Genomic DNA, 24,281 nt, shown 5'->3' with positions numbered 1-24,281 from the left:
AAACAAGCCATACAGCTGGCCTCATGATCCGGCAACGGGCACTTGTTGCACACCGGTTGGACGTCGATGTGGGGATATTTCGAGTTGCACACGGGACATCTCTTGAACGGACTCCGTTCCATGATGGTTTGTCGATAAGGCCATTGGCGTCGACCGGGCCTTCAGCGCCGAAAAGCACGCAGCTCTTCTGGATATCCGGCTCGGTAACTGAGCTGGAACAGAACTGGGCACCGATCGCAAGACAATACCAACGAAAAACTAAAGGCCTTTTGGCCAAAAGTAAGTTTTATATCTATTCCGACTTGAGTGAATCAATATGCATCCGAACCCAATGGCGAAAAAAACAATCTGAGGATGGAGTCGATGCCCATGTGCAATGTAGTCCAGGGGAGGAGCCACCTATCTCGTGATACTTCAAAGACTCTTCCAGGACAACAATGTGCGATTATCCGGACCCAACACTAGGCGGCGATCTATGCACAGATATGAATTCAGCAGCCCACATGCCTCGAACATGTAATGTGAAACAGGCTATTCGCCTGATGTGGGAGTCTGGCATTTCGTAAAAAGACATGATGCACAATTTGCCTCGTATGGGAGCCGTCAGGAAGGCCCAGTTCCTCCGCAAGGCAACCCACAAGCAGCATGTGGGCCATTGCAGCTGCGCCGCAAGATAGAGCTCAAAATTAGGGGCCCTCAACCTTACCTGCGCTGCAAGCAACGACAGCTTGCGGAGTGCAACGCTCCCCAATGTGTATGCAGTGAACCAAGGGTGGGCTTGGCGATATGGCCCGGAAGGTTATGGAAAAAGTAAAGGAGTCTAGGCAGCACCATCTTTGCCAGTGAGACTCAGCCCTGCACGGTCAGGGGTAACATAACCCAGAAAGCTAACTGAAGCCGCAGCGAGGCTTTTGATCTATGTAGGAAGCTGGCTCTGTATATACAGCAGAGGTAAGTAGAGATGTAGGGAGCCATAAGGGCACTGTCGGTTCAGCTCACCAAGGCCCAGGGTCCTTAGGACGCTGGAGTCTTCTTACCAGAGCTTGTTAAGGGGAGCCTTGTGATTCAGACTGCAGGTGCAGTCGTGGAGGATAGGAGAGGTCAACCAACGCTGGACACGAGGTCTGGATCGCCAGAGACTTCTCTGCACAGGTGAGCCACTCAGACTAGAGCCATGGCCGCCGGGTGCAGAGTGGGCAGAAGACACTGATCCGCCTGGATCCAGAGTCCTTGGAGTAGGTTTAGTCTTCTTTCTTCTCTGCAGGGTGGTCTTTTTTCCCGTCCTAACATAGCCCGTTTCTAGGTCTGGGGGAAGACACTTAAATACAAAATTTAGGAGGCATTTTAGGAGTGTAGCAGTTCGAGTCAATGGGCATCTTAACTAGGGTGACTACACCCTCCATTATACAACCCTTCTGTGGGAGGGGGGCATAGACCTAGCCCAGATGGGGAGAGGGGGGGGGGTCAACCCATCTTCAAGACAGCGAGGACTGAGTTGAGCTTAAACTTCCCTCTCCCACCTTAGGGGTGGGGTTGGCAGAGGTGGGCACACCTATTCTTTTGAATTGTTCCCACCGGTTTCCTCTCCTAAAGTGGTGTAAACCAGGGGCTGATATCTGCTGCCAGCAGCAGAGGCTAGGGGTCGCATTACAAAGGCGGAAGGCTTTAAAGATTCTCTCTTCGAGAACTGGCCCATTCTGGAGTAGAAGGTGACACCTCTGCCTAGGATGTGCATTGTTTCTGGACCAAGAGAGCAGAGGCGGCTCTCTACCAAATGTTCCAGAAACATGTCTGGTGGTGGCTGGCTGCCTACAAGTAGTCAGACACCACACCAGGGTTTCATAGGTTTCCAGGGGGCACCTCTGAGGTGCCCTCCGAGCACTTGGTACAATAAATCTCACACTGGCATCAGTGTGGATTTAATGTTAAGTAGTAGATTGATATCAATTACTCCTTTGTTCAATGAAGCCATCACAGCGCAGGTGAACTTGTATTGTTGAGTTTTCAGCCCACATACTCTCTACGGCTTCGCTGGCAATTACAATATTAAGGAATTAACTAATATTGTACGGGCATATCCACTCATACGAATATGCCCTTACCTGTGGTATACTGTACCCTGCCTTGGGGCTGTGAGGCCTGCTAGTGGAACCCCTTCTGCCAGTGCTGGCTGGCATGGCACCTAAGAAGGGTGCCATGTTGAATGTGTTATTTTCTACATCACAGGGAAATGCAGCTGCAAGGGCATTGGCAAGGTCCGAGAGAAGGGGGAAGAGACCCTCTTCAGCTACCCAGGGTACAATGTACAAGGGTGCAGAAGTACCAATTATGGATATGTTTTGGGGAAGAGGCACCGGCACAGGGCACCTGGTTGGCAGGGACCCTGTGCACTACAATTGAAACCACATCAAAATCAGGCAAAACGTGGAAGCTAATCATGCAAAAAGAAACTTGCTCGCAATATCCTTTGAGTCATGTGCTCCTTTTGGTTAACTTTGTGCAATAAATGTCTTGTACTCAGTGTTAAGCCTAAGGCTGCTCACCCACACTACAACTAATAGAGCACTTTGGGTTTAAATTTGGCCTGTACACTTCTGGGGAATCTCTGGACTCTGCGCACAGTATAACCACCAGGTGGCATTCCATATACAGAGCCAGCTTTCTACAAGGATACTGTAGGTTGGTAAAGTGGTATGTATGCAATACAAATACACAGAACCACCATATAGGGTTTCCCGGCAAATGTTTGAATTATTCACAGTCAAACTGGGAAATCTATCACTAGCTGGACAATGAGGAATAATTGAAGCACGTCAACCTATGACAGGTCCAATGCTGGAGAACTGTATTCATTGGAATTATGCAATACTGAAATAATGGGATTATGTTCATAGTCTCTCATACCGACAAGATTTTGAAATGGCCATTCTATAATGATCAGTACTTACACTCCCAGCAAATGGAGGCATGAGCCCTCTGTACTGTGGGGTTGGACCAGGCTGCTGCCCATTCAGCTTGAGCTGCGCTGCAGCACCTGGGAGCTTTTCAGCAGAATTATTTGGGTCTTGGACTTCCGTAGACCCATCCTCATTTGATTTGTTTTCCTGTTCAGATGAGCTTGAATTCTTTCCGCCAACATCCCTCCAGTTAGCAACATCTATTTAAGAAAGGGAAGAAAAGTAAAATTCAGTTCAACATATGATCGACAGATTTCATGACCTGGTTCTATCAGCACTTTGGAATAGAGCAGGAAATCAGAGAAACAAACTAAATTGTAAAATGGACTCAAACGTTTTAATGATGGCGTGAATCAAGAATTCCTACACAACACATTTCAATGCAAACAAAAAAGTATATAACTGCAAGCAGCTCACGGTGTGTGGCATCTTCTGGCGGTACGAGGTTCTTCAAATATCCTGTATCATCCAGGTAGGTTCTATGGACCGTTTATTTCAAAAGCCTTTCTATCCCTAGCCATGTTATCTCCCTTTTTTGTGTTCGTGTTTCCGTCACATATTTGTTTGTCAGAGGAAAAGTCTTTCAACTTGTACTTTTTGGAAATTTGCACGGGTCAAGGGATTACTCATAATGAAGTGTGGTTCACCACTACAATGAAATTCATCATAAGAAACTCTCTAAGTACAAGTGCTGGAAAAAGAAATGGGACGAACCAATGCACTGACGTTTGCTCACTGTGCAACTACAGACATGGATATAATTGTCAGTTGTAAATGTTTTAACTTGCCAATAGTAACGTAACATATCGTTCAGCGTCTGAGACTCCACACAAGGTCAGGAAATGTAGATAATTTACAGAATTGGCAAACTTAACTAATGATAAATTACACCAATATCTGAGCATTGATAAATATAATAGTTGGAGCAAGAAGGAATTAGTTACTTACGTGTAACTAAGTTCCAGCGTTTGTATCTTTCATATATTCAAATGCTTGAATCACCCACCTTGGGCGGGCTGGGCATGCCTGGTTATCTTAAATTGCAGTAAAGAGCCAATCAATTCAATCAAATTCATTTTATTCAATTTGTCACAGAAAACAATCTTAAAATGGTAATGTGCCTTTTCAACAGTGTTTAATAGCACAACTACCTCAATTGAAGCAATCCAGACTTCAGCTAATTAGGAGGACGTGCCATCTCTCCTAATTCCAGTAGAGGCCATCCATAGCTCAGATTTCAGATCACAAGTGTGAAAAGAGTATACAATAAATGAGCCTTTGACCAGGGAAGAGGGAGGGTTGCATGTGAATATATGGAAGACACCAACCGTGGATAAAGGAGTTACAGGTAAGTAATTCATTTGTTCTCCAGCCTTGGCTCTTTCAAATATTCACTTTCTTTACGCAGAGTAGTAAGCCATATATCATAATTAATATAATTAAGTAGGTAGCATGCTCACCTTTATGGAAACCAGTTTCAGATGACTTTGTCAAACTGGCTTCTGCATTGACACCGAGTCAGTGGTGCTTCATGAACGTGTGCCTGCTACACCAGGCAGGTGCACCGCAGATATCCTACATGGGATAAGCCGCGTAGATGACTGCAGTCGTAACAATGCCCCATATGAAATAAGCCTTCATTCTTTCCTAAAGCAAGCGCTTGGCTTTGTTGTGGCTGAAGGTGATGCAGGATGAGTCAATGTGCTGCATCCAGTTTGGACAGTGTTTAACCCCTTCCTGGTTGGCCTGATGAACACAGGTTCTTTGTTTTGTTGAAGTAGATCTTGGTGCATCTACGAACGGAAGTTGCTGCCATGAAACTAATTCGGCTGCCTGAGCAATCTATTCACAATGTCTCGGTAAGGAAGAGCAAACTATGGAGAAGGAAAATGCTACTTACCCAGTAAGTATCTGTTGTTGGCATGTAGAGCGGTATATTCCCATGCTTTGCATACTCCTGCCATCTAGTGTTGGGTCCAGATGTTTGCACTTTGGTTTTCTTTGAAGAGTTTTTTCCAGTCAGAGATAGGGGACTCCCGCTTTTGGTGATACTGTGCATAAGCATCAACTCCATTGATAGATTATTTTGCACAGAGGGTGATAATGGAGTTAGTAAGAGTAGTAGAAAGATGTCTGTGTATGTATCTAAATAAGTTATTACTGCAACAGGTATAGGTACCCGGGGGAGGCGGGTGGGCACATGTGAATCTATAGCTCTACATGCCTAGAACAGATGCTTACTGGGTAAGTAGCATTTTCCGTGAGGCATGTGAGCTGTAGATCACATGCTTTGCATAGACTATATAGCAGTAATCTCCCAAAGCGGTGGCTAACCTGTAGATGTTGCAGTGGTTTAAAATAGTGTACGTAAAAGTGCGTGGCCCACACTAGCTTATTGTCTTGCTAACACATCTACACAATAGTGTTTTGTAAATGTGTGAGGTGCAGACCATGTTGCAGGTTTGCAGATGTGATCTATGGGGATGTTGCCTAAGAAAGCCATAGAAGCACCTAGTTTGTGGGTGGAGTGCGCTCTAGGGGGAATTGTTGATGTTAGTTTTGTTTTTGCATAGCATGTCTGAATGCATTTGACTATCCACCGTACAATACAGGATTTTTATATGAGATTGCCTTTATGAGGTGGAGCAAACGCCACAAAGAGTTGTTTCGTCTTACAGAAAGGTTGTGTCCTTTCTATGTAATAGAGTCATTCTCTCTAAACGTCTAAGGTGTATAGAGCACGTTCTGCCACAGAACGAATATGCTACTTACCAGTATGCATCTGTTCTTGGCATGTAGGGCTGCTGACTTTCATATCTGTGCATAGATCGCCGCCTAGTGTTGGGTCCGGTTGATCGCACATTGTTGTCCTGGAAGAGTCTTCGAAGTATCACGAGATAGGTGGCTCCTCCCCTGGACTACAGTGTGCATGGGCATCGACTCCATCCTCAGATTGTTTTTAGCCATTGTGGCAAAAATGGAGTGAAACTTTGTGAATGATGACCATGTTAGAAGTATTTCTGAGAGCTGCAGCCGCTACAGGCGCCGGGGAGGAGGGCGGGCGATATGAATGTCAGCAGCCCTACATGCCAAGAACAGTTTCATACTGGTAAGTAGCATATTCGGTTCGAGGCATGTGGACTGCTGAATTCATATCTGTGCATAGAATACATAGCAGTCCCTCCATTAACCGCGGCCGCCTGTGCCAGCTGCAGCAGTTTGGAAAGGTGTTTTTAGAACAGCCTTCCCTACAGCTGCCTGCTGTTTGGAGTACACATCTACACAGTAGTGTTTTGTAAATGTGTGTGTGGTAGACCATGTGGCTGCTCTACATATGCCTTCTAAAGGATTATTTCCAAGGAAAGCCATAGAGGCCCCCAACTTCCGGGTGGAGTGGGCCGCGGGGGAATCGTTAAGAGTGCGCTTGGCTTTCTGATAGCAGATCTGAATACACTTAAGGATCCACCTGGCTATACCAGCCTTGAAAATGGGATTGCCTTTGTGTTGTGGCGAAAAGGCAACAAATAGTGGTTTCGTCTTCCGAAAATCTTTGGTCCTATCAATGTAGTACATCAAGGCTCTCTGGACGTCAAGCGTGTGGAGCATTCTCTCCGCAACTGACTCAGGATTTTGGAAGAACACAGGCAGTTCTATAGTCTGGTTGATATGGAACTTTGAAACCACTTTAGGAAGGAACTTCGGGTTAGTGCGAAGCACCACCCTGTTGGAATGAATCTGAGTTCACTAACGCGTCGTAGCGACGTAATCCCCATCAGGAAAGCCACTTTCCATGTTAAGAACTGAATCTCGCATGAATGCAGTGGCTCAAAAGGTGGACCCATCAGTCTTGTGAGGACCACATTTAGGTTCCATTCAGGAGCTAGTGGGGTCCATGGAGGAATGACTTGTTTGAGTCCTTCCAGAAAAGCTTTGATGGCAGGCACTCTGAAAAGGGATAGATGCTGCCTGTTTTGGAGATAAGCCGCCATTGCAGATAAATGTATACGAATGGAAGCATAGGCCAGATTACATTTGTATAGATGTAACAGATAACAAATGATGTTTTGAATAGATGCGTCCAGCGGGTTGATGTTGTGGTTTGCACAATAAATGACAAACCGCTTCCATTTCGCCGCATAGCATGCTCTGGTGGTGGGCTTCCTTGCTTCACTGATTATGTCCATACAGTCAGGAGGCAAGTTGAGGTAGCCAAACTAAGACCTCAGGAGCCAGATCGCCAGGTTGAGCTGTTGCGGATCTGGATGCTGAATGTCGCCATGGGTCTGCGTCAAAAGCCTGGGTGTGAGGCGCAGCCTTTGATGCGGTACCACGGATAGTTCTAGAAACGTGGTGTACCATGGTTGTTGTGCCCACGTCGGATCAACCAGGATGAGAGTCATCGAGTGTTGCTTCAGCTTGCGTGCCACCAGCTGTATTAGAGGTGCTGGGGGAAAAGCGTATGCAAATTTGCCTGACCAGTTCATCCATATCGCATTGCCCTGCGACTGGAAACCTGGCAGCAAAGCTTCGGCATTTGGCGTTTTCCTTTGTGGCAAACAGGTCTATCTCTGGATGACCCCACCTTTGGAAGTACGGGTGGAGTACTGATGGATGTATCTCCCACTCGTGCATTTGGTGGCTGTACCTGCTGAGCAGGTCCGCCATCTGATTGTCCTTGCCCGGGAGGTGTTCCGCCATGAGGAAGATGTTCCTTTGAATGGCCCACTTCCACATGCTCTGAGCCAGATGAGACAACTGTGGAGAGTGTGTACCTCCCTGCTTCTGAATGTAGTACATGGCCGTCATGTTGTACGTCCGGATCGACATGACCTTGTTGCACAGATGTACTTTGAATGCTTTCATCGCCATGAAGATAGCCATCAGTTCTAGAACGTTGATGTGCATCTTTTTCTGCTGCGATGTCCATAGTCCCTGCACCGTGTAGTGGAGAACATGAGCTCCCCAACCTTGGAGAAATGAGTCCATCGTCAGAATGATCTGTGGCACAGGCTCCTGGAACGGTCGTCCCTTGCAAAGGTTTTGTGGATTCCACCAATGCAGAGAGTTGTATGCACGACCGGTTACCAACACTAGGTCTTTCAACTGTCCGTGAGCCTGATTCCACTGACGTGCTAAGCACTCCTGAAGCGGACGCATATGTAGTCTCGCGTGCGGGACTATGAAGATGCAGGAGGCCATCATGCCTATCAACTGCATGAACACTCGTGCCTGAAGTGGGTGTTGAGGTCTGAATTTCTGTATCAGCGATTGAATGCTGCTGATCCTCACTGAATTTGGATATGCTTTGGCTGCCAGAGTGTCTATCGTCGCACCCAGATACTGCTGTATGTGGGCGGATTGCAGGTGGGACTTTGGGTAATTCAGTGAGAATCCCAGATCGTGAAGAAGGTGAATGGTGTGGGACATGTGGGCGGCTTTGCCTGGATAAGCCAGTCGTCCAGATAAGGGTAGACTTTAATGTTCTGTCTCCGTAGGTGTGCCGCCACTGTCGCCAGGCACTTGGTAAACACCCAGAGTGCCGTGGTGACTCCGAAAGGTAGGACCTTGAACTGGTAATTTTGATTTTGGATGGTGAACCAGAGGTATTTTCTGTGTGACGGGTGCAGTGGAATATGAAATTACGCATCCTTCAGATCTAATGTTGCAAAAAAATCTCCCTGACTGAGCAACGGTAGGACTTGCTGCAGTATTAGCATGTGAAAGTGCTCTGACAGAATGTACTGATTGAGGGGGTCTGAGGTCCAGTATGGGTCTGAGGGACCCGTCCTCCTTTGGTATCAAGAAGTACAGTGAGTAAACTCCTGTGCCTCTTTCTTCCACAGGCACAAGCTCGATTGCTCCTTTTTGCAGCATGACTAGTACCTCCTGCTGCAATAAGTGCAAATGCTCTGTGGACATGGGACGGTGTCTTGAGGGTATGTTGAGTGGAGTGGACGTTCACTCCAGACAATAACCATACTGGATAAGCTTTGTGACCCACCTGTCTGTGGTGATCGACTTCCAGGCTGGCAGGAACTGTTGAAGTCTCCCCCCGACAGGTGTTGTATGGTCGGGGGCAGTGACAAGGCGTCACTGTTAGTGGCGGAGGACCTGGAGCTGTTGTTTCCACGACCTCTGCCCTTGGCGCTGTTTCCACGATAACCACCTCTACTTTGTTTGGTGTATGTGGTTTGCCCGCCACCTTTATTGTACTGTGTTTTCTGGGACAGCTGGCCTCTGGAAACACCTCTATTGCTTGAGCGACGAAAAGAACAACCCCTGAACTGCTGCGAATGTAGAGCCCCAATAGACTTTGCAGTCTGTGTCTTTCTTGATTTTCTCCAAGGTGGTGTCCACTTCTGGGCCAAATAGATCAGGGTTTACTGGCTGATTCAGAATGGTGGTCTGTATCTCTGGCTTGAACCCGGAGATTGAGCCAGGCATGTCGTCTCAACATGACACTAGTGTTAACGGCTCTGGCCGCGGTGTCTGCTGCGTCCAGTGCACATTTGATAGAAGCATTTGATATGAGCTTCCCTTCCTGTATGAGCATCTCAGCTGCCTCCTTATATTCATCTGGTAGGTGCTGTAACAGGGTCTCCAGTGTGTCGTAATGGGCCCCGTCATACCTGGCTAAGAGTGCCTGAGTGTTTGAAATGCAAAAGATATTGGGTGCTTGAGCAACCACCCTTTTCCCCGATGCCTCGAACACCTGAGATTCCTTATCTGGGGGAGGAGCATCACCCGTTGTTTGTGAATTAGCCCTCTTCCGGGCATTAGAAACAACAAGAGAGTCCAACGGCAAATGTCGCTTAACGCAAGTAGGGTCCCCAGGCGCCGGTTGGTAATTCTTTTCAATCCTGGGGTTTATCACCATGGCTCTTGTAGGCTCCTTAAATATTTTCTCAGCATGTTTCAAGACACCCTTCAACATAGGCAGAGTCTTGACAGTCCTCTCCGAGGTGGACAAGGTGTCGAAAAGAAAGTCTACTTCAATAGGGTCAGCATGGAGCAGGACATCATGATTCTTGGCTGCCCTTTCAATGAGTGCAATAAACGCTGCCGAATCCTCAGTAGGCAACGTTTTTACAGCATGTACATGAGTGTCTGGAGCAGTGTGTGGATCTCCAGGGTCAGCAACATCTGCCCAAGGTTCATTAGTATCATCTGGATCAGTGTCCACAGGATAGCTGTATTCGTAATTATCACCTTCCCCAGTTTCCACATCTGAATAAGTGGGCAAGACATCATGGCCACGTGGAGATACAGGTTCTACAAGAACAGGTGTTGTAGTAGAATCCTTGTTTAGTGGGATTTTATAGGACTCCATTGGCTGTTCCGGGGCGATCTTTCGTTTATAAAGAGAAAGTCTGCCTGATTTGGCATCGATAAACTGTTCCTGTTGCTCTTCCAACGAGGACTGTTGATGCTTTGTGGCTGGGACCACAGTTGTCGGCATCGTGGACACCTTCTTGGGCACGTCGACGGCCATATTAGGAACGAAAGCCTTCGGCACCACTTTCGGTGGCATCGTGAAGTGGATGGGCGCCGACTTCTTTTGAGGCTTATCGGCAGGCTTCGAAGGTGGAGGATCCTTAGGCCCGACAGCCGAAGCCTAGTCCTTGATGCACTTTAGGGATTCTGCCACCTGCTTTGAGAAGGAGGCGGACGGCTGCGTCGACTCGACGGAATCCTTCGAGGCACCACCAGGCGTGGACTCGGGGGTTGTACCGCTCTTGGCCTTGCCCGGCCGACGCGGAGGCTCGAGAACCTTCTGATCACCCAGTCATTTGTCGGTGTGGACAGTCTTCGGTGCCGATTTGTTCGGGTCGACGGCCTTGACCTTTGCCTTCGGCGTGCCAGACTTCGTCTCGACGACCTTTAGCAGCCTCTTCGGGTCGATAACGCTCTTCTGCTTCGTCGGTGCAGATAGGTCCGAGGACTTAGAGCCGACCAAAGCAATACGCACTTTCTGTTTCGATGTAGTCTCAAGTGCTTTTGTGTGCGTCGACACCGGAGCTTTCACTTTCGGTTTCGATTTTGCTATTTGCGGCTCCGTAGACATGTCCGAAGCCGAGCCCGAAGGCAGGGCCGTAGAACTTATTGGAAGATCTTGTGTAAGGCCTTGTGGCGATCCCTCGACCTGAGCCTTATGAAGCGTTTTGGCCTCAGTGTCAGTTTGTGGGCATAGCTCCTCGCTCGAGCTATCTTCCATGGCCCCAAAGGCCCCATCGTCGTCTCCTACCTAGTCGACGAAGTCTTCTGCATCGAGCATCTCAAAATCAGCGTCGTAGCTGGAGTCGACCTCCGATGCGGGATCCAACAGGTTCTCAAACCTCCCGCTCTGCTCCTTCATCATCATCCCCGGCATCGAAGATGTCCACTGGTTCAGGTGCAGTCTGCTGGGCTTCCTTGCGCGCAGATGCAGAAGTGTCTTGGATCGAAAACGGGAACAAGTCAAACAGCTGGCTTCATCATGATCCGGCGACAGACACTTGTTGCACACCAGGTGGACGTCGATGTGGGGATATTTCGAGTTGCACACGGGACATCTCTTGAACGGGCTCCGTTCCACGATAGGTCGTCGATAAGGCCTCTGGCGTCGACCGGCCTTCAGCGTCGAAAAGCACGCGGCTCTTCTGGATATCCGGCTCGGGAACTGAGCTGGAACAGAACTGGGCACCAATCGCAAGACAATACCGACAAAAAAACTAAAGGCCTTTTGGCCTAAAGAAACTTTTATATTGATTCCGACCTGAGTGAATCAATATGCATCCGAACCCAATGGCGGAAAAAAACAATTTGAGGATGGAGTCGATGCCCATGCGCACTGTAGTCCAGGGGATGAGCCACCTATCTCGTGATACTTCGAAGATTCTTCCAGGACAACAATTTGCAATCATCCGGACCCAACACTAGGCGGTGATCTATGCACAGATATGAATTCAGCAGCCCACATGCCTCAAACTCTGGTTTAGGGAAGAATACAGACAACACAACAGATTGGTTGATATGGAAGGCAGAAATCATCTTGTGTTGAAACTTAGGATTAAACCACTTTGTTTTGATGTACTTGTAAAAATGGATCCTCTATGGTTAGTGCCTGAAGCTCACCTACTCTCCTCAGTGATGTGATAGCTAGGAGGAAAGCGGCCATCCACGTGAGAAATTGCAGCTCACATCTGTGCAATGGCTCAAAGAGTGGACCCATCAGTCTGGTGAGGACAATATTGAGATTCCATACTGGAGCAGGTGGAAGTCTTGGGGAGAATGACTCTTAAGCCCTTCCATAAATGCCTTAAAAACAGGCACTCTGAAGAGACAGATGTTTATTTTGAAGGTATGCAGCTATTGATGCAAGCTTATGGGTGTGTATGCTAAGTTTGAACACGGTAGATGCAGTAAATAGCATATGCTGCTTTGAAATGAAGCATCAAGCGGGTTGATTTGATTGTTATTACAATAAATAATAAACCGCTTCCACTTTGCTGCACAGCAAGCCCTTGTAGTTGGACGTCTAGCCTCTTTGATAATGTTCATGCAGTCTGGCGTCCGCCCCGCTTGTTGACATAATGCATACTGGTTGTATTGTCCGTTTGAATAAGCACCGATTCCCCCTGGATCCGAGTATGGAACGACTCGAGTGCCAGAAAGATGGCCAACAACTCCAGTCTGTTGATGTGCCAAGAGCGTTGTAGCAGAGTCCACTTGCCTTTTACAGACAGCCCTTGAAGGTGTGCACCCCATCCTTCTAAGCAGGGGTCCGTTGTTAGAGTGAGTTCTGGAGTGGCGGAAAGGAAAGAAGTCCCTGCTTCAAGGCTGGATGGCTGCGCCCACCACTGGAGAGCCGCCCTCATGCGAGCGGTTACACTGATGTTGTTGAAGGAACCGGTGACCTGACGCCACTGTCTGTCCAATTCCTCTTGAATGGGGCGAGTCCGTAGCCTGCAGTTTGGGATCAGCGAAATGCATAATGATGCCATCCCCAGAAATGACTAAGATCCGGATTGAAATGGACTGTTTTGCATGCATAAGAGACACCAAGCGGAGAATCTTCAGTTGACGCTCTTGAGACACGAATGCCTTGGCCAGTGTTGTGTCTAAAGTGGCTCCTAGAAAATTTCTGCAGGGGGCTGGGTCCACCTGGGACTTTGACATTGATGGAAAGGCCGAGGGAGCGAAACATGTCCTGACAAAGTTTAGTGTCCCAAAGTAGCTGGGTGCGAGACTGCGATTTGAGGAGGCAGTCGTCCAGGTATGGAAAAATGTGGACTCCCTGGAGACGCAAGTAAGCCACCACTGGAGCTAACACTTTCGTGAAGACACGAGGGGCGGAGTGTAGGCCGAAAGGCAGCACCCTGAACTGGAAGTCTCTCGGTCCCACCCGGAAGCGCAAGTACTTCCGATGCCGTGGAAGAATTGGGACATGGAAGTAAGCGTCCTGGAGGTCGATGGTTGTAATGAAGTCGTCCATGAAGAGAAGATGCAAGATCTCTAAGAGTGTAAGCATGCGGAAGGATTGCCACTCGAGATACTTGCTGAGTGCTCGCAAATCCAGGATCGCCCGCCAGTCTGTCTTAGAGTATAAGGAAAAAACGGGAATAGAATCCCATCTCCCTTTGAGACTTGGGAACCACTTCAATAGCACCTTTTTGGATATTAAGACTAATTTGCTGGAAAAGCTCCTTGAGGTGGGCCGGAGACGGGTCGGATGGTGGAGTGGGAGGAGGAATCTTGACGAACTCCAGAGCATGGCCCTTATCTACAATTTCCAGAACCCAACGGTCCGAGGTGATTGAGGACCATTGAGAAGAGAACCGGGCGATTCGACCTCCAACTTTTGGGGGGAAAGGCAAGTCATTGGGTTTGGAAGGAGATCCTCTATAGGAAGACTTCCCCCCCGTAGGGTTTCAAAGATTGCTGATGGGAGGACTGCTGTTGGTTGGAAGAATATCGTTGATTAACCTGGTAGTAGGAGCGGTATTGAGTGTTTCCTCCACGAAAAGTAGAAGAGGTGCCGCGGCCACCACGAAAAGACTGCTTACGGAACTGTAAAGTCCCTAAAGAACGAGCAGTGTCCGTGTCTTTAATTGCCTGCAGCGCCTCGTCGACATGTGCACCAAAAAGCGACTCGCCGTCATACAGCATATCCAGGATCTTCGCCTGTACCTCCTGGCGAAAAGAGGTGGAACGTAACCAACCTTTCTGACGCAAAACAGCTGCCCCAGCAAGCTGACGGAAGCCAGTACAAGCATTATTAACAGCGCAGTCAATAATTTACTCCAACGTTCTCTCTCAGTCTTGAAGAATTTAAGGCTTCCGGGACGAGGACCACAAGAGCAGACAAGTGACCACATCTGGCGGTCGTAGCGGCCTAAAATGGCTAAAGCATTCGCCGCTCTCACCGTAGTAGAGGCCATCGTTGAAAATTTGAGACCAATAGCATCAAGGTGACAAACTTCCCGATCAGGAGGAGCTGTATTGGAAGAACTCTGGTTACGAGAACGACGCTGAGCAGCCTGGGTGACCACCAAATCTGGCTTTGGCTGCGCAATCAAGCACGCTGGAGATCCAAAGGGTGCTTTATATTTCTTCTCTAGGCGAGGCATTTGCGCCGGTATGGAATTTGGTGTTTGCATTAATTTTACCCTCTTACTCTAGATGAAAATCGATGGGAACCGTATGGATTTGTTTAAACGGTTGATTCTTGAAGTCTTAGAGAAAACAGTCCTCCTCTCTGGACTCTTGGCAGCTTAAAGCGTTGAGCCGCTTTATCCATCAGTTGATGCAAACTTGCAATGTCCACCGGAAGAGAATCCCCTGGTGTCACAAGAGGGGGGGGACGGCGTCTGAATCTGGTAGTCGTCCCACTCAGCCATGTGACTGGTGTCATCATGAACTTCACCATCCTAACGTTCTGGAGGAACGTAATAGTCATACACAGTTGTGTGTATCCGAATGGACGTCTGAACCGGAGGAGAAGGCGGTGGTTGTGGTAGTTGAGCAGCAGCAGAAGCCGCAACAGATGCTGGAGCTGTAAGCTCCGGTGAACCCTGTTGAGATGTCGGGAAACGCCGGTTGTAATCCTCCAACATGTGCTGGAGATTGGAGATGAGCGACAGAGGCAAAGTCGCAGTTGGAACCTTCACGGCACGTTCCTCTGCCTGAAAATACTTTTCTTCATCGTCCTCACCATAGTCCTGGCATTTGATAATTAAATCAGAAGCACTGCGTGCCGCCCAGAAGGACTCATCCACATCGTCCTCAGAACCAGAGTCTGCTCGGAACCTGTAGAACACAAGGGCGATGGAGGATGTGGATCACCTGGGATGGACAGCTGGTCAACAGCCATGCTACTTTCCAGTATGCATCTGTTCTTGGCATGTAGAGCTGCAGATTCGTACACTATGCATTAGATCGCCACCTGGTGTTGGGCTCGGATGATTGCAGGTTGTTGTCTTCTTGGAGAAGTTTTTGTAGTCACGATATAGGTGACTCCTCCCTTGGACAATACTGCGCATGGGCATCGGCTCCATCCTTAGATTTTTTTTTCCCCCCCCACTGGGTTCGGATGAAAGTTTCTCCGCTTCAGCTAGAAAAACTTTTCCAGCATCTTCGAAGGGCAAAACTTCCACAAACTTCAAGAAACTACCTTCGACATCGAAGACAACGCTTTGACAACATAACCTCCATTCCAGTCATCGAAGTGGGCTGTTAGGCCTATTGATACCGTGCGGCCTACACCACATGGAAAGAACTCTGTTCAAGAAATGCCGAAATGCCAGGCAAAATTCCCGCATAGCGATTATCACAAGGTTTGCAACCTCGGTCTATCGCCGGATCAGAACATGTCGACCTGCACAGCTTGTGCGTGCTTCCGATCAAAGACGATCATCCGGGATGGGAGGGCCCTTCGACACGAGATGAGGAGATCAGCCCCAGCACCAGAGAATATCTTCGATTACGAAGTTCCGCTAGTTCCAGAGGAAGATTCGCCGGATCTCCAGATCGTATCGGAGGCAGATGACTCGAACGACTCCATTCCATCACGTCAACCCGTGAGTACCTCTGCCCCTGCACCGCATACACTGCCCAAGCCAATGGTCAGCACTCCGCCCAAGGGGCCCAGTCGAGACCAAGTGCTCCCTCCTAAAGCCCAGACTTCTAGCTCGGCTCTGAGGAAGACAACTACACCTTCAGGTGCCTCGGCACTGAGCAAACCGCACGTGCAGATTCCTCCACCTCCATCGGCACCAAAGTCCAAAGATGCCACCAGGTGGCGATCTAATGCATAGTGTACGATCTGCAGCTCATAAGCCTCGAACATACACTTCTTGTAGGGATCTTAAGAATACAGCCACAGCTTCCCACAAGAAGAGCAAGATCAAAATAAAGACTTATTACTTGAAGACCTGCTGGAAATCACAGGAAAAGTTGAAGTTGAGAAAACTGAGCAGAGCTCAGGGAGACTCCCTTCCCATGACTTGCGTTAGAAAATCCGAGGACCTGAGCTCGGAGGAGAAGGTTCTGGAGGGGTGCTGGCGCCAGATTGGCTGTAGTTTGGACTAACATAATGACAGGAATATGTTGCAAGTGTTTTTTCTCTCTACCATGTATTCCTTTGAAGGAATTAGGTCTGGGTATTTACTACCTTTTCTAGTGTGCATTTTATGTGTTATGTTTTTACATACATATGTTATTAGTATTTTATTACTATTTCATTTACCGTGGGACTCCCACTTCGACGACGGGGAATATTCAAGCATGTGAATCTAACAAAGACACCCTAATACTGGAGAAGAAAACAAGTTACTTACCTGTAACTACAGTTATCCAGTATTGGTATCTTTCATAGATTCACATGCCTGAATCATTCCCCGTCGTCGAGGCGGGAGTCCCACGGTAAATTATATATATATAGCAGTGCCTAAAAAACAGTAGTAGGCTAGAAAAGGATATAGGCCCAACTAGGCCCAAAACTTAGCAGCCTATCTACCTCATTATGTAAAAAGAACTGAAAATGTAGCCTCAGCCAATCAGCTAACCTCACCCTCTAGAACCTTCCCAGCCCAGGCAGTTCTCCTCAGATTTTCCCAGCACAAGTGAGAAGTTGTATCCTTAATAAGAACTGCCCAGCCGGGGAGGAGGGTGGGTGCATGTGAATATGAAAGATACCAATACTGGATAACTGTAGTTACAGGTAAGTAACTTGTTTTCTTATCCAGTATTGGGGTATCTTTCATAGATTCACATGCCTGAATCAGAGTAGCAAGCAGTAATAACCATACTGTCGGTAGAGGAAGGTGGGAGACAATACAAACCATATATCCCCACACAACCTGGAAGGTACTAGAGCAATAACATATTTCAGTACATATGCAAAATCATGACAATACCTTCATATAATATATATCTATATATAGAGCATTAAAACAGTATATTAGCACACATGTAGCAATAGAAACAAGAAAACCATAACAGGCTGACCTCAGTGAAGAAGATGCTGCAACACTGCTTCTCCCACTGACGTATCTTCATGTAGCACCGGCTGCAGGCAATAGTGCTTGGTAAAAGTATGCACACTTTTCCATGTAGCAGCACGGCAGATGTTTTCCAGGGTCACCCCTGCAAATAGGGCCGTAGACGCTGACATCATCCTGGTGGAATGCGCCTTAACCGTTCTTGTCAGGGGCTTGTTCGCTTTCTCATGACAGAAGACAATGACAGAGGAAAGCCATCTGGCTATAGTTGCCTTCGTCACTGTCTGACCACGTGTAGCTTGTCCATAAGCTACAAACAGTTGGGTGGATTTGCGCAAATCTTTTGTCTTTTGTAAATAGAATTTGAGGCATCTTTGGACATCCAAGGAATGCAGCATCCTTTCAGCTGGAGTCTTGGGGTCTGGAAAGAAAGTTTTGAGTTTCACCGGTTGATTGATGTGAAACTGGGTCGGAACTTTGGGAATAAACTTAGGATGAGTTCTAAGTGTCACACAATCTTTTGAAAAATGTAGGAAAGGTTCCGATATAGTGAACGCTTGTATCTCACTTACTCTCCGGGCTGAAGTGAGGGCCAACAGAATAGCCACTTTCCAAGTCAAGAATTTAAGTTCTGATTTATGAATTGGTTCAAAAGGCCTTTTCAGCAATTGAGATAACACAATATTGAGATCCCACTCAGGAGGAGGAGGCCGCACTGGAGGGAAAACTCGAAATAATCCTTTAAGGAACTGTTTAATTAAAGAGGAAGAGCACAAAGATGGTTTGTTGTAACTCTTTCTGAATCTGGATATGGCAGCAAGGTGAACTTTGATAGAAGAAAAAGCGAGACCTGATCTGGCTAGAGACAGCAGATAAGGCAGAATCTTCTCTGGAGGAGCCTGTAGTGGATGGACGTCATGCTCTCCGCACCATAAACAGAATCTCTTCCATTTGAAGCGATAGGTTCTGATGGTAGACTGTGCACGAGCCTGAGATAGAACAGCTCTACAGTCTGGAGAAATCTCCAGGTCCTTAAACTCTAAGAAATCAGGAGCCAGGCGTGCAAGTGCAGCGACTGAGGATCTGGATGAAGTATTTGTCCTTCCTCCCTTGTCAGCATTGAAAGTGTCGGCTTGAGGCGCAGTGGAGGTTGATGGGAGAGTATCAGAAGCTCCTGGAACCAATACTGTCTCGGCCAGCGAGGAGCAATTAGGATTAGAGAGCAACGCTCTCTCTTCATTTTCTGTAGAACCTTTGGGATGAGAGGAATCGGTGGGAAGGCATATGCAAAGATTCCGGTCCACCTCATCAACAGGGCATTTCCTCTCGATCCTCGCTGGTGGAACCTGCTGGCAAAGTATATGCATTTGCTGTTCTGTTGCGTGGCAAACAGGTCCAGTGTTGGTGTGCCCCAGAGCTGAAAAATTGTTTTCACTTGGCGTTGTTCGAGTTCCCACTCGTGACATCCTGTGAACGATCTGCTGAGATCGTCGGCCAGAGAATTCTGAATTCCCTGAACATGCTCCGCTCTGAGGGAAATTTTGTGATGGAGTAACCATTCCCACATTTCCTGCGCTTGAAGAGACAGGGCTAGAGATTTTGTGCCCCCTTGCTTGTTTACGTAAAACATGCTGGTGGTGTTGTCCGTGCGCACCAGCACTGCAGAGCCTGCAATTCTTGGCAGGAAGGCTCGCAAGGACAGGAAAATGGCCCTCAACTCGAGGCAGTTGATGTGTTTGTGCTTGTACTGATGGGACCACCGTCCCTGCACTTGAAGGTCTTGGAGATGACCTCCCCAACCCTCCATGGAGGCATCTGTCGTTAGAGTAAATTCCGGTAGGGTCTGAAGAAAAGTGAGCCCCGGAGACAAATTGTTCTTTGCCGCCCACCATAGAAGAGCTTGTTTCATCTTGGGCGTGACCTTGATACGGTCCTCGAAAGATCCGTCTATCTGCCGCCACTGTCGATGCAATTCCTCTTGGAGAGGCCTCATTCTGAGTCGAGCCAGTGGAACTAGATGGAGTGCGGAGGAACACATCCCTAGCAGGGAAACAAACTATCGGACCGAAAGAGACTTTTTTGACCGTATTTGACTTGCCAGCTTTGTGATCTTGTCCTGACGAATTTGGGTCAAGAAGGCCTTGCACTGAGAAGTGTCCAGTACTGCTCCTAGGAACGTCAGAATTTGTTTGGGTTGCAGTTGAGATTTTTTGACGTTGAGGGTCAGGCCCAGATTCGAGAACATTGATAGAGCACTTTTGACCGATTGCCTTGTTGAAGTCTTTGTTGGACTCTATTAACCAATTGTCAAGGTACGGGAATACTTGGATTCCCTGTGACCTCAACGCAGCTGCAACTGGGACTAGAGTCTTGGTAAAGATTCTTGGTGCAGATTTCAGGCCGAAAGGGAGCACCTTGAATTGAAAATGGACACCAGCCACTGTGAATCTCAGATACTTGCGGTGGTTTGGATGAATTGGAATGTGGAAGTAAGCGTCTTCCATATCCAGGGAAGCCATGAAATCGCCTTCCATGAGGCAATTGAGGACATCCGTGAGCGTCACCATGCGGAAACTCTGCTTTTTCAGATATCTGTTTAAGTTACGTAGATCCAAAATTGGACGCCACTCTCCTGAAACCTTTTCCACAAGGAAGAAGCGAGAGTAAAACCCCTGAATTTTCTGGGATGTTGGAACTTTCTCTATCGCATTTTTGTGTAGCATTTTCATGGCTTCCATGTATAACAAATGAAGACGAGGAGGGGAGGGACCCCTGGGCGGCGACGTTGGAGGTTTCTGCAAGAACTCCAGAGTGTGTCCGTGTTTGACTATGTCCAGAACCCACTGATCTGAAGTTATCTTCCGCCACTGTTGATAAAAGGCGGAGATCTTGGCGCCCACAGGGAGGGAAGGAAGGGAGGATGGTGTCCGGCAAAACTCACTGGTGTTTATTTGAATCGCGTCCCTGGTAGTTAGAACGTCGTTTCCCTCCTTGACGAGAGAAACCCGCTGACGATGACTGCCGATAGGACTGTTGGTAGTACGGCTTATTCTGAGATTGATACTGGCGGTTTTGCTGATTTTGATAATGTCCTCTGGAAGAAAAACCACGGCCTCTTGCTCCTCTGAAAAAACCTCGCTTATACTGTAGTGTACCAAGCGATTTGGCCGTATCAGTATCCGTTTTGATCGCAAGCAATGCTTCATCTATGTGCTTGCCAAACAATAACTCACCATCATAGGCCATGTCAAGTATTTTGGTCTGGACTTCAGGTCTGAAAGAAGTCGCCTTGAGCCATCCCTGCCGTCTGAGAACTGCCGCTCCGGCCAATTGTCTAAAGGCTGTATTAGATACATCGAGGGCGCAATCCATAATCTCAGAAGCTGCCCGCTCGCCTTCCATGACAACCTTCCTGACCTCTTCAACACGGTCATCGGGAACCAAGTTGATGAATTCTGACAGATCTGACCACATTTGTCTGTCATAACGTGCTAAAATTGCCAACGAATTAGCAATCTTAACAGTAGCAGCGGCATTAGCTGAGAACTTCTTCCCAATCGCATCCAATCTCCTGCCCTCTTTGTCTGGAGGCGTTGAAATTGGTGCAACCGGATTCTTGGATCGTTGTTGAGCCGCTTGTGAAATCACTGAGTCAGGACGCGGATGACCAATCAAACATGAAGGAGTATCCGGTGGTGCTCGGTACTTCTTGTCGACTCTTGGAAGAACCGCCAGGATGGAAGCTGGCGTCTTCATAATATTAATCCCTTCTTTCCAAATATATTCAATGATAGGGATAGATCTGGACACTCTTCTATACCCTTCTTTGAAATCATGAAGAAAACAGTCAGTCTGCTCAACCGAAACTCTAATTGCAAATCGAGCAGCTGCCCGGTGCATGATGTTATGAAAACCTCCTATGTCTTCTGGCGGAGAATCTGAAGGTTGTGGCAAATTAGGAGAGGGCATAGGAATGATGTAATCATTCCATGGTTCCGTAGGCGTGGAATCCGGAAGTTCCCCATCCTCTCTTTCATCCTCATCTGGAGAGGAGACGTCAACATCCTGACCTCCAGTCCCGGGGTCAACATCCTGCCTTGGAGAGTGCGAAGGATGTGGCGGGGGATTTACTGGCATGTCTACTGGCACAGGATTTGGAGTAGGCAGAGTTGATGGAAACCTCTGACGATAATCAGCCAGCATGGCCTGTAAATCCTGAATTAGAAAAGACGGAAGATGAGTCGTGTCTTCTGTGTGTTGTTGCTCCTGATGATAAGGAGTAGTTCAATTTTCCTGATAGTAATGACCCTCATCATCATCTTCATCCTCTTGATATTTTATGTGTAACTGGGAAGGGTGATGGGCCACTCCAAAAGGCTCGTCATCATCCCCTTCATTATCAGAATCTGCCTCCACGTAGTTTTCCAAAATATGCGAAGGCAAGAGGGGAGACAAATGAGAGTAACTGTCTCTGAAATGATTTCATCTGAAAATGGGTATACTGTACCCTTACCGGAGATGTGGGCAATAAATGCGTAGACGGCACATTCAAAGATGCCAGCGCTGCTGTCGACGGTATCGTCATTGGTGTTGTGATCGTGGACGAGGACTTTTTTGAAGGCGTCCTAGTAGACGGATCCGTCGACGGAGCTGAAACCTCCGTCGACGGGGTCTGGTCTCCGTCGACGGAGCTGAAACCTCCGTCGACGGGGTCTGGTCTCCGTCGACGGAGCTGAAACCTCCGTCGACGGGGTCTCCGTCGACGGAGCTGAAACCTCCGTCGACGGGGTCTCCGTCGACGGAGCTGAAACCTCCGTCGACGGGGTCTCCGTCGACGGGGTCTCCGTCGACGGGGTCTCCGTCGACGGGGTCTCCGTCGACGGGGTCTCCGTCGACGGGGTCTCCGTCGACGGGGTCTCCGTCGACGGGGTCTCCGTCGACGGGGTCTCCGTCGACGGGGTCTCCGTCGACGGGGTCTCCGTCGACGGGGTCTCCGTCGACGGGGTCTCCGTCGACGGGGTCTCCGTCGACGGGGTCTCCGTCGACTGGATAGTGGAAGCCTTCGTCGACGGGGGAGCCGTCGACGAGAGCGTCGACGGAAGCGATGACGAACGCTTCGTAGATGGTGATTTGGTCGTCGACGACGAGCTTTTCTTCGATGATTTTTTCTCAGAAGAAGAAACCATGACGGACATCACAGGAGAAGTAATTGCTGAGGTGGTAACAGTACTTGAAGAAGTAGAGGACGTAGAATGAATATGCTACTTACCAGTATGCATCTGTTCTTGGCATGTAGGGCTGCTAACATTCATATCTTAGCATTAGATCGCCGCCTAGTGTTGGGTCCGGATGATCGCACATTGTTGTCCTGGTAGAGTCTTCGAAGTGTCCTGAGATAGGTGGCTCCTCCCCTGGACTACAGTGCGCATGGGCATCGGCTCCATCCCCAGATTGTTTTTCGCCATTGTGGCAGAAGATGGAGTGAAAAGTGTAAATGATGTCCATGCTAATGATTGAATACAATAGTATATCTGCAGCTGCGACAGGCACCGGGGAGGAGGGTGGGCGATATGAATGTTAGCAGCCCTACATGCCAAGAACAGATGCATACTGGTAAGTAGCATATTCAGTTCGAGGCATGTGGGCTGCTAAATTCATATCTTAGCATAGAATATATAGCAGTCCCTCCATCAGCGGCGGTTGCCCGTGCCAGCTGCAGAAACCTGAAAAAGTGTTTTGAGAACAGCCTGTCCTACAGCAGCTTGCTGCTTGGAATGCACGTCAACACAGTAGTGTTTTGTAAAGGTATGTGGTGTAACCCACGTGGCTGCTCTGCAAATGTCCTCTAAAGGAATGTTCCCTAGGAAAGCCATGGATGCCCCCAATTTGCGTGTGGAGTGCGCCCTTGGGGGTATTGTTAAAGTGCGCTTGGCCTTGTGATAACAAATTTGGATGCACTTAACAATCCATCTGGCTATTCCTGCTTTGGAAATCGGGTTGCCTTTGTGTTGTGGTGAGAAGGCAACAAAAAGCTGTTTTGTTTTCCTAAAGTGTTGTGTCCTGTCTATGTAGTACATCAACGCCCTCCGTACGTCTAACGTATGGAGCATTCTTTCCGCTACCGTTTGCGGGTTTTGGAAGAATGCCGGCAAGTCTATAGTTTGGTTGAGATGAAACTGACACCACCTTTGGAAGGAATTTGGGGTTAGTACGTAGCACTACCCTATTTGGATGAATTTGAATGAATGGCTCTTGTATTGTGAGCGCTTGTAGCTCACTAACACGCCTCAGTGACGTAATAGCAATCAGGAAAGCTACTTTCCACGTTAGGAATTGTAGTTCACACGAGTGTAGTGGCTCAAATGGTGGTCCCATCAGTCTGGTGAGGACCACATTGAGGTTCCACACCGGAGCTGGCGGTGTTCTTGGGGGAATGACTCGTTTCAGACCTTCAAGGAAAGCTTTAATGGCAGGCACTCTGAAGAGAGAGAGATGCTGCCTATTTTGAAGGTAAGCTGCGATGGCGGATAGATGTATCCGAATCGAAGTGAACGCTAGCTTGCACTTGTAAAGATGCAACAGGTAGTAAATGATGTTAGGGATAGATGCATCTAGCGGGTTGATGTCATTGGTGGTGCAGTAAATGACAAAACGCTTCCATTTTGCCGCATAGCATGCTCTGGTTGTTGGTTTCCTTGCCTCCTTGATGATGTCCATGCATTCAGGAGGTAGGTTGAGGTACCCAAACTCTAAGACTTCAGGAGCCAGATCGCCAGGTTGAGCTGTTGCGGATCTGGATGCTGAATTTCTCCATGGTTCTGCGTCAAAAGCCTGGGCGTGAGGC

At 48.2% G+C, this 24,281-nt stretch overlaps 1 protein-coding gene across 3 annotated transcripts in view; it reads right to left on the bottom strand.

Moving 5' to 3' along the window:
• The window catches only part of PRRC2C (proline rich coiled-coil 2C), a 1,200,196-nt gene that overhangs the window by 993,269 nt on the left and 182,646 nt on the right, over nucleotides 1-24,281 (bottom strand). For all 3 annotated transcript variants that reach the window (XM_086955980.1, XM_086955997.1, XM_086955989.1), the window contains exon 6: nucleotides 2,949-3,157. In XM_086955980.1, the coding sequence (XP_086812106.1) occupies nucleotides 2,949-3,157 (209 nt within the window). The remainder of the gene's footprint in view (nucleotides 1-2,948; nucleotides 3,158-24,281) is intronic.

The sequence above is a fragment of the Lissotriton vulgaris genome, chromosome 1_1 (assembly GCF_964263255.1).
Source record: "Lissotriton vulgaris chromosome 1_1, aLisVul1.2, whole genome shotgun sequence".
In the NCBI taxonomy this organism is placed as follows: Eukaryota; Metazoa; Chordata; class Amphibia; order Caudata; family Salamandridae; genus Lissotriton; species Lissotriton vulgaris.
This window is presented reverse-complemented; position numbering and strand designations above follow the sequence as displayed.